This window comes from Arachis ipaensis, chromosome B2 (genome assembly GCF_059453495.1).
Source record: "Arachis ipaensis isolate K30076 ecotype BB chromosome B2, ASM5945349v1, whole genome shotgun sequence".
NCBI classification, from domain to species: domain Eukaryota; kingdom Viridiplantae; phylum Streptophyta; class Magnoliopsida; order Fabales; family Fabaceae; genus Arachis; species Arachis ipaensis.
Window position 1 is genome coordinate 18,699,813 of NC_142437.1, and position 11,734 is coordinate 18,711,546.

The window sequence follows — 11,734 nt, forward strand, 5'->3', positions numbered from 1 at the left end:
AGAATACAATAATAATAATAATAATAATAATAATAATAATAATAAAGAATGGTAATGATAATATCAATTACATTCAATAATTGTAATTGATTCTTTGTCCGTTAAGGTATTTATCATGACTTAATGGAGATATGAATCATGAAAACTACCCTAATATATATCTTTCGTTAATTCAATTATGTTCATTCAGAAATCACAAGAATAATACCATTGCAAGCACATTAGTCTATAAGCCAAGAAATTTTACAAGAAGTCGCCTTTATCATTGCAAATAGTATGGCATTTGAATTCGACCTTAATACGGTACCTATGGCAGAAGGTGCTGAAGAATTTGAACAATAGATGGACTCACCCGACGAAGTTGTTGTCAGTCAAACAATTTCCGATAACATGGAAAACTACACTAGCTCTAATGAGGTATGGTTATAACCCGGTTTATTTTGTTGTATTTTTTATGTGCATTTATACTTATACTGTACTATTTAGTGAACTGCCAATTTTAGCACTTTAGTTATATGCATAACATTCGTAAAGTTCATGCTTTATGCAATCAATAAATTCATATGAATAATATTACACGAAGTTAACATCCACGTTAACATCTATAATGGCACGAAATTAGCACCTAAAATTACAGTAGTGTGTTTTATTTGTTATACTCGATAGTGAAATTAGCCACTTTTGTATAGTTAACTATTAGGTTGAGTTTCATTTGTTTTTTTTTTTTTCAGGTCATAAACCAATCTATTGGTGACGAGGAGCTAGATCCCGAGGAGGGAATGTGCTTCGGCACATTAGAATATGCACGTGCATATTATTACTGATATACGGTAAGGACTGGTTTTGTCGTCAAAATAAGAACCACTGGCTGGGAGACTAAAAACGGTCAGAAGGTGGTTGTTAATCATGCTTTGCATTGTAACAGAGATGGATACCACACATCCCATGTAAAGGCACCCAAGAGAAGGAAAATAGTGGCCTCAACAAACTGCAAAGCCCGTTGCTATTTAGCATTAGATAAGATGACAGGGCAGTGGAGGATTTCTCGAGTAGAGGTATCCCACTCACACTCCCTTAATCCGAAACTATCTGGAATGTACTCAGCAAACTGTTAGCTAAGTATGCATGTGAAGGACCTGATACAACAACACAACCAAGCTGGCATTAGACCGAGTAAGACATACCAGGCACTAGCCAATGCCACCGGTGGCCCTGCCAACCTCACCTTTACGGAGAAGGATGTTAGAAATTACATTAGTCGTTACTTACGCATTTTTGGGGATGAGACGGATCCAAAAGAGTTACTTCAGTACTTCTCACGGATGAAGGAGCTCAATCCGAACTTTTTCTTTGAAATAGATGTGGATGAAAACCATAGCCTTAGAAATGTGTTTTGGGCCGATGCTTGGTGTAGAGCTGCATGGGAATATTTCAGTGATGTCGTGACGTTTGACACTACTTACAAGACTAATAGGTACCAAATTATTATTTTTTTGTTCGACTTAATTAGATTTTTTTCAGTTAAGGCATTTGGATTGTACACCTATGTTACATGTTTTTATATTTTCATTGTTTAGGTACGACATGCCGTTTGGATCTTTCATAGGTGTTAACCACTATGGGATGTCTATGCTTTTTGGGTGCGCATTATTGCGGAATGAAGAGACTCGTACATTCCAATGGCTTTTTCGGACTTGGATGAAGTGCATGGGAAAGGACCTCGTATGTGTTATAACAGATCAATGCCTGCAGATGCGTTCTACGTTAGAGACCACATTACCAAACACACACCATAGATGGTGCATATGGCATATCTTAAAGAAGATATCACACAAGCTGGTAGGTTACCGTCGTTTCGATCAGCTCAACACATGCATGAAGAGGATTGTGTTTGAATCCAAATCTAAGGACTCATTTGAGAGAGATTGGCATGATTTTATTGAAGAGTATGACCTCCACAATTCTAGGTGGCTAAACGATAGTATAATCTCCTAGTTTATTACTGCCTGTGTTTGGCTTCTTTATAGATGTTATTTTATAGTCAATATGGATGTTGCATTTATGGGTTAACTTGTGCTATTTTTTTTTTTTGCATTTTTTGTTTTCTTTATTCATTGGCAGATATGTTTGCTGATCGACATATGTGGGTGCCAGTATTTTTCAAGGACGAATTTTGGACTAGTATGAGGAGCACACAGCATAGTGAGAGCATGCATGCAGTTTTCGATAAATATTTAAACAATAAGAGCTTTTTGTTGCAATTTGTTCACCATTGCGAATCCATGCGAGCGTGGCATTCTGTGTAGCCCTACGATCTGTCGCCCACTTGTATAACATGTTCATGTCATCACCTATAGGCCTTACAGCACCCCCCAGTTGGCATTGGTGTGTTCACCACATCTTCTGATTTTCTTTTATTTTCTGGTGCTTCAGGTTACGGAGTCGCATTTGGCTTGTTTGTTACCGGAGATCCGGGCGATGAGTCTGGTATGTGCATCTGAGTCAGAAATAAAAAGTCATGCACCTACTATAATTATCAATACTTCGTATTATGGTTAAATTCAACTAACTTGCCTTTTCTCTGAAGGTCCTTCATCAACATTATCATCTGTTCCATTTCCAATAGGAGTGTCAGGTATTGTCTCATCCTCTGTAGGCGTTTCAGCACATGTCTTATTCATACACACAGTATTCCCCCCCCCCCCAATGCACCCGTTTTGGGACTCTTGATTGTAGTTTCTGTTTAAATAAATTGGAGGTTGAACAGCTATAGGTGATAATAACAAAAGGTACCTTACACAAATCTAATTTGATCAAGTAAATCTAGTACGCTTAAATGTATAAATGATTTTAATTCGAAAGTTTATCCGAAGCTTCTTCGTGCAGAATAAAGCAAAGAATGGATAGTAACATCCGCAATTCCAACCAATTAGCAACTATAATGCCGCATAGATAACATCAGGTGTCAGGCATTCATAATATCCGAATTAAAATGACAAATATTAGCTATTCGAACTCCTATTCAAGATAAATATACAAGTTACAACATTAATATCACACTTTTAAAATTAGACAAAAAATTAATTACAACTGCTATCCTTCTCAACTAAGCTAAATATTATATGTAGGTAATGTATATTAAAATTACTCTATAGATGATAAAATTTTATATACAAATGTAATAATTAATTATGTTAATGCAGATGCCCAAATTAAAAAAAATTTATACTAGTATACTATTAAAAAGAGGTAGGTTAGAGCATTAAAATTTTATACTATAACTGAAAAATTGTTAACTTGCCTTTTCTCTGGAGGCCCTTCATCAATATTATCATCTGTTGCATTTCCAATTGGCGTGTCGGCTATTGTCTCATCCCCTATGGGCGTTTCCGTACATATCTTGTTCATATACACTTTATCCCTCCCAATGCATCCGTTTTGTGACTCTTGACTGCACTTTCTGTTTAAATAAATTGGAGGTTGAACAACTATAAGTGATAATAAAAAAGTCACCTAACACAAATATAATCCGATCAAGTAAATCTAGTACGCTAAAATATATAAATGAGTTTAATTCGAAAGTTTAACCAAGGCTGCTTGGTGCAAAGTAAAGTAAAGAATAGACAATAACATCTGCAATTCCAATCAGTTAACATCCATAAGGCCACACGGATAACATCAGGTGTCAGGCATACATAACATCTGAACTAAGAAGACAAATATTAGCTATTCGAACTCCTATTTAAGGTAACTAGTATTAGCATTAGTTAGATCATTATTTAATTGGAATAACGCTTATCAAACTATCATAAATGTTGCACATTAAAACCAAAGCAGCTTATTAACAAGGTTTTTCACTATGCATATAAGGGAGAGTAGAAATGATGTTATACATATTAATCTGTCGATACTCACATAGTTTTCAAAGTTATTATTTTATGAAATGAATGATAAAACATAAAAAGATGTATCTAAATATGTAAGGTCAATTGCCATGCTCAACATAAGTAGCTCCAATAGTTTTTTAAAGATGGATCTACAAGTTGGAGCATCAATATCACACTTTTAAAATTAGATAAATAATTAATTACTCTATTGATGGTAAAACTTTATTTACAAATGTACTAATTAATTAATTTAACACAGATGCAAAAACTAAAAAACGTTTATACTAGCATAATATTAAAAAGAGGCAGGTTAGAGTAATAAAATTTTATACTATAACTGAAAAATCATTGACTTGCCTTTTTTCGGAAGGATGTTCATCAAATTTCGCAGCTGATGCATGTCCAGCCGGTATGTCGGTCTCAGTCTCATCTACAATGGGAGCTTCTTTACGAGTTTTTCTATTAGACTTTGTTTTTTTCCTAATGCATCCTCTCTTTAATACATGGTTGTGCTTTTTCGGTAGCCTAGACATCTTCCCAATTAAATTTAGAAGACCCTACAGTAGATAAAGTATAAGTTTTATTTTCATTAGAGCTTAAAAGAAGTGATTCGATTAACATATCTTACACACTTATCACTATTAAAAGATTATATATCTATCATATGCCTCACCGAATGAGATGTACTTTCTTCTTCATCCATCGTCTTTAGATTAGCAAGCATCCAGTCTCTGATCCACGATTCTCTCCCATTATATCTTTCTAAATCTCCATTCTTGTTAGCATGGATATATATATATATATATATATATATATATATATATATATATATATAATCTGAAAGTTATAGTAATTGCAATAAACAAGGTATACTATAGACTAACAAACAACAAATCAAAGGTTAGGGATATATGGCTCACCAGCAATACGAACATACATCCATCCACCGTCTTCTTCCCTACATCCTGAAACCTCAGAACTCCCTCAATTAGAAAATCATAAATGTACCTCGTCCAATATATCTTCCTTGGGTTCGATACATCAATGGTAGCCCGTATATGTATGCCTGAAATGGTGGCCTTCGGCGAGGGAAAGAACAAACACTTCGCTATCAACATGATGAACTGTCTCCGGAAGTTGATTCTATCGCCATTGGATTGCATCGAGCATATGATAACATCCTTTTACAAATCTGCTTGTGTCTTTTCTGTGAAGCTGTTAAAAAGTCAGTGCTCTGCTGGTATTTCTGGATTTTTGAAACTATTCCTTGCCAAACACAAAATGAGTCAATACAGTCCAAATCTTTAATGGCTAATTTTACCGAAAACATATACTCAACAAGATTATTGTGAATAATTTTTTTTCATTTCTCCCTATTTTATTTGGGAGATTGCTTACCATAGTTCGGTAGTCCAAACCACCGTGCAATGGACTGAACTATTATGGGAATTTTTCTTGTTCCGACGATCAAAGACTTCTCATCCTGACTATATAATGATGCTAATGCTACCATCATATCTTGGTTGACAGCCCATTCAGGCACATATTGCAGCTAGCCAAATCCCATGTTTTCCACCTGCATCATTTTCTCTCTGCCCGCTTCTGAACTTAATTGTTTCATAACTGAAGCCACACAACATGGTGAGCACCTAGATACCAGTGTTTTCTACACAAAAAATCATAATCATCACACAGTGACAACAAAGGAGAATGTCAGTTTTAACATTTACTATTAAAACACAACAATTCGAGTTTCTAGTTAATTCACCGCTAATCATTCAACGTACCTTTTTTGTTCCACTAGGTTTTTTTTTTGCCGTCCTCTTTCGGGAGTGTTACTCTTATGTGTCTCTTTTTTGCTTCTGGTACGAGTCATGCCTACTTCTTGTTTTTTGAACACCTGTTCATGAGCAACTGCGATATATACTTAAATAACCCACTTAAATTAAACATAACATCCCAACATGTTTATTAATAGCATAGCTACAATAACATCTTTTCTTAATATAACATCTATGATTGAAACGTTTCTTACTCTATCATTACAAGATCACAATAGCCCCCCACACTACCATTTACATGTCCAGATTTTTGAGAGTTTACTATTAATCTCTAGAAAATTTTAAATCTGATATTCACTTGAACTAACAACTTTGCTTGCAAATAAATTTGAACAAAAGTATAATATTAAGAAATTGAATATAAAATTATGGTCCTCCTTCATATCCCATTCTCTATTCCTACTGGGATTGTTGTGATAACCACATTAATTAGGTTATTTCAATACCAAAATCATGATTATTTACTATGTATCTATCATTCCCATAATCATTTCACTCAAGTAACTAACCAAAATTGTGTGAATTAATTTGTTTAACTATATACCATTATCTAACAAGTCATATATGTATGTATTTTCAGTTCTTAGCAGACACCAATTGTGTAGGAATGTGTACTAGTCTATACGAAATTTAAACTCAACCTTTTATAAAGATAAAGTATTCACACTAAAAGAATATGAAGGCATAACATCTCTATTGCATTCGTAATTAGTAGAGTTTTTTTGGTTAAATGAATAAAAACAGAAAACTAAAAAAAATACTTTGTGACTAATCTTAGGTACTCCTTATGTACTTCTACTATAATTAATTACCATTATCATTCAATTAATAAAAAATAAATAATCTATGTGATAGACAGAAAAAAATACTTTATTCATATTCTTTATTTTTCCTTTCTCATAGTAGAACCGACAAAGAGAAAAAAAAAAGAGGAAAGGTACCGGAAGCAGCAAGAGAGATGCCGTCAACAAGAATGACAAGACCAAAACCAAGCGAGGCTAGAATGAAAGCGCTTTCATTCTTGCTCTGCTACTTTGCCTCAGCTTTATCCTCTTGAGACACAAACGCGGGCTTTTCTAGTGGAGTCCTTCCAATTATGGAGGCAACTTGAATGAAAGCAAAATAGCAAAATTGCTACTTTACAATGGACACGTTATTAATCTCTTGAAACAAAGCACCACACATAGCAAAGCAAAATAGCAAATCAAACAACGGTTGAACAGATTAAAAAACAGGTAAACTGTAACACCCCATAAAAATCATAGCTGATTATAAAAATGAAAAATCTCCCCTTTTTTGAAGCCTTCCCTTCATCTCCACCCCCAAAACGCCATCTTTGCAAGCTGTTCCCTTTTCCCAAACCCATGAACGTGAAATAAAGACTAAAACTTTCATCGTTTACATCAAATCCAGCCACATGCAACAACTGATAATGAAGGCCTAATATGCCAATTAATCGAAACATGAAACTAGATAACATACTTATAAAAGTAGGAGACAAGGCTATGTGATGCTCCGATGACAAAGCTACTGGGTTTTCTCCTCTCTGTGTCTTTTCGTTCTTCTCGGTTGTGGGCTTATGGTTCGAATGAAATTGGGAAAAAAGGTTTGATCTTCACTCGGGTTAATGTGGTAGTGTTTTCGGATGTTAATCTACTAGACAGAAATTGTATTTTAATAGATATAAATGTAAATGAGAGATGTTAAGGATTTGATTTAGAAGAAACTAAAATGGATTTTGAGAATGAAATTAATTACACCAGGCATACAGAAGAAGGTTGAGTGATAAGTGCATAATTGATAAGCAGGTGTACTCCACTAGCTTATCATGAGAATGACATTTATTTTGTGCTATCTCTACATTATACACTATTGTTTAGCATTACTCTATTAAATAGAACAATTTTCATTAGGAAAAGTATATGGAACCAAGATTTGAACCAGCCAACTTAAACAACATTATTTAATAATTAATTTTTAAATTTTTAAAAAACCAAAATTTAAATAATTAGCATTAATTAAGTTTTGGGTAATTAGGGTTAGAAAAAGTAATTTCCCTAGAAGTCTAAACACATTCTCAGTAACCACCCCTCTTTTCGTCTCTGTCACCCAGAACGTCGCCTCGCCACTACCAGATTGCGCCACGCATGTCGCCGTTGGAGGGAGCTCTCGCGTGAACATCGTAGCCCCTCAACTCCACGATTCACAACAATAAAGACGACCACCACAGCCCCTCTCTCTCGCGTTGGCAGCAGCGCCACCGACCACCCCATCGACCTCTGATCTCCCTCGCAAGTCGTAGCAGCGTCGCCTGACCACCGTAGCCCCTCTCCCCCCGCGATTCAAAGCGACGCCGATCACTGCAGCGCCCTTCATCTCCCTTTCGTTTCCACCTTCTTAATCCTTTCTACTTTCTTTTCGGTGAACCACTTTATATTCTTAGTTTTTTTTTTCTGATTTCCATATTTCTCCTGCAATTTAATTTAAAATTCAATTGCTTTTTTATTGTTAATTTTGATATTTTTGTGTTATGTTGTTACTGATGAAGATTTAGGCATGCCATCATTCTTGAAAATTCCACACATCAACACCATGTAGTACCTAAAATTTTAAATCTTTTAATTGCTAACTCCAACAATGATTTACTTGTAAGAAAATAAACAATGCTATTTAGTTTTGAAAATTATATTACTTTGATTGGATATATGATATCAGATCATCAAATTTTTGTAATGATTTTGTTGTTGTCTCTTCCTTCAATCAATGGATTGCAGGTCATTGATCTTACAAGAGTGTCACAAGATCTTTCTTACCTTGCCAGTGATGCAGATTTGGTCATCCTAGAAGGGATGGTAAATTCTTCCTTGGATATTATTGGAAACTTCTATTGTATTGATTCATGCTAGATACATTGTTGGGCTTTGATACTTGAAATTAAGTAGGATAACAAGGAAAGTAATGTTTTGGTTAGAAATTATACGGTGGTATCAGTCTTTCTTAGTTTAAATTAATTATCAACTTACTATACAATGTAATAAGATAGTTCCTTGTTTAAAGAAAGCTATTGCATAGAAAATTCTTAAGCATTTGGATGATTATAATTAAAACATTGACATCCTTATTTTCATTAAAATCTAATGTTAGCAGTGTGTTAATTGAGTTATTTGTTCAAGCTTGTTTTTTTGTATATTTTTTTTATGTTATTTTTATATGTACATGTGGCTGAAAAATTATTAAGCTACTGCTTCTAAGTTTTATTTTTCTGCATACTATGATCTTGTTCTATTCCATTAAAAAAAATTAAAGGTGTAAGAAAAAAAAGGAAGGAAAACTTATGTGGCTTCTTATTCTTGTTATGGTTCATATACTCCTTAAATTCACTTGAATTGCCTCTATGAAATAAAATTATGAAGATTTACGTATTCATATTTTGGCTACTTATATATTTACCTTTGTTTACTAGTTTCTGGTTGGTGTCTAGTTATCATTATATATTTTCCTTTATGAGAATCCAAAGAGTTAGAATTTGAGAGCACCATAGCTTTTCACTAGTTGAGGACATATGCGGAGCATAAGAATTATACTCTGCTCTTACATTGTGACATAAGCACAAAGACAAAACCAAGTTCCTAAAGATTTGTTCTAGTTGTTATGTGTTTTAATTTATGGGTTATTTTTGTTTTGGTGGATGTTTCATTTGCTTTTTATCTAGATATTTCTTTTTATTCTACATGAATTTTCTACTAATTCAATTATGTTCTCCATATTATGCATTTTGGTTGAGGTGCTTGTAGCTTGTATGGAAATTATTAAATAGTTTGTTGGTCTGTGATATATGTATCTTGTAGGGGATTCTAAACCTATGAAGATGTTTGAAAGAACAAATTTGGCAAACAATTAACTCATTCATTATTGATGTGTCCCTCTAGAAAAATGATTGATTTTGATGGGTATTGCTCTTGGTTCCCCTGAGGTATGGTGCCTTGCATGTGTTATAGTAAGTAGGCAACTTGGTTAATTACATTCAAACTATGCTTATGTTTTTTAATTTAATAAGAGGAAGATCAAAAAATTAAAGAAGCTGAGTTGTTAAGAAATCACAACAGCTCCATTTATTCTTCATTTTTGCTTTTTGTAGAAGCAATGTATCACATCATCAAAAGATACGCTCAAGGATTCTGAGCTGCAAGATTACATTAAAAAATAGAAAGTCTACTTTAAGATGATTGATGAATTTGAATTGATAGACAAGGAATTTGAAGTAGTTGATGAACCGGATGAAGTGAAAAAGACGTGATTCAAGTGTAGCAGATAGAAAATTGTTCTTTGTTTAGCTAGTTGTATAGTAATGATATAACAATTTTCTAAACGATGTAGCCTCACCCCTCTTACAAAATATAGGGTTCTTGTTTTATTTTTTGTCATGATGAATTCCTGATTCTACAGTGTTGCAAATTGTATGAATAAGTTGAATGAATATTATGATTCCTTTCATTTCATCTTAGCATGATGACAAATTTATCGTTACTTATGTAGGATAAACTTTTTTTATTTGTCATTCACATGGTTTCTGTTAAAGTAACATCAATTTAGTATGAAAAAAATATCTGGATGCTTGATAGAAATAACATCCACTTAGATCTTTTCAAAAACAATCAGATATCTACACAGAGAAACATGTCGAGTAGGATTTTAAAAAAAAGGTCATGCAATTCTTAAACAAATACAGTCATCCACAACTGCAACACAAGAAAACTAGGATAATATATGAAGAAACATCCATTTAGTCTGAAAATGAAAGATGCTGCTGCTTAACAGAATAAAAAACTACTTATATCTTGGCTAAAAAAACAAGGTACAAACACTAAGAAACCTGCCGAGAAATATTGGAGAACAAAAAAGACATTCACTTCCTAAAGAAAATAGAGGCATCCCTACTATTTAACACAAATAAACTCGGAACATATATGTAGAAACATCTATTAAGTAAGGTAAAAGAACATCCTGATTCCTAGCAAAAGCAACATCCATGTAGATATTGGCATTAACAAACTGGTATCTACACAAAGAAACCTGTCAAGTTGATTACATAATAGGTCATACAATGCTTAAAGAACTAGATATATCCACAACTGCAACACAAGAAAACTAGTAAAATATATAAAGAAACTTCATTTAGTTTGAAGATGAAAGATGCTCCTGATTAACCAAACAAAAATTCACTTATATCTTGGCAAAAAAACAATGTACAAACACCAAGAAACCTGCCGAGGAATATTGAAAAACAGAAAATACATTCACTACCTAAAGAAATAGAGGCATCCTCTGCTAATTAACACATATAAACTCGGAACATATATTCAGAAACATCCATTTAGAAGGGTAAAGGAACATATATTCAGAAACATCCTTTTAGTCGGGTAAAGGAACATCCTGCTGCATAATAGGAGCAACATCCACGTGGATGTTGCCAAAACCAAGCAGCTATCTGCACAAAAACATGTTGTGTATGGCCTAAAAAAGTAAATACTTTAATATCACAAGTGTCTCAAACGGATACAAAATCATGATATTTCTAGGTATTTTTCGTAAGTAACCCCGCACGCTACAACATGGTCTTTGTGATCGGTGCTGTGAAGGGGGTTTCTCACTTCCTTAAGTTTCTTTCAGGGCTGGTTGCGGCGTACAGGATGGTCGTCTAACGCCAAAAGTAAAGCAGCTTTCAATTCCTACCAATTGCAAACAGCAATATCGAAACTCTAATAATTGCAACTTTCTTTTCCTTAATTTCAGCAACATCTAAGTTCCAATTGCATCGACTCACCAAAATAAATCAATTTTAAGAACAAGATAAAGCAATTCATCAAAATTTAATCCTCCGTATAACACACCCTAATTGATGATGTACATTTACAAAATCAATCAAGAACCATCCACATACACGCTAAAATGAACATCTGTTTAATATGATCAGCAATATATAAATAGAAAATTTGTATATAAAAT

General features: G+C 33.7%; 1 protein-coding gene across 1 annotated transcript; it reads left to right on the forward strand.

The window, feature by feature from the left end:
• The first annotated feature begins 1,121 nt into the window (after nucleotides 1–1,121).
• On the forward strand, nucleotides 1,122–2,501 carry LOC148573185 (protein FAR1-RELATED SEQUENCE 5-like). Its single transcript, XM_088505705.1, has 4 exons — nucleotides 1,122–1,474; nucleotides 1,578–1,669; nucleotides 2,122–2,202; nucleotides 2,434–2,501. The coding sequence occupies exons 1-4, from the start codon at nucleotides 1,122–1,124 to the stop codon at nucleotides 2,499–2,501; spliced, it is 594 nt and encodes a 197-aa protein (XP_088361831.1).
• Nucleotides 2,502–11,734: the final 9,233 nt, after the last annotated feature.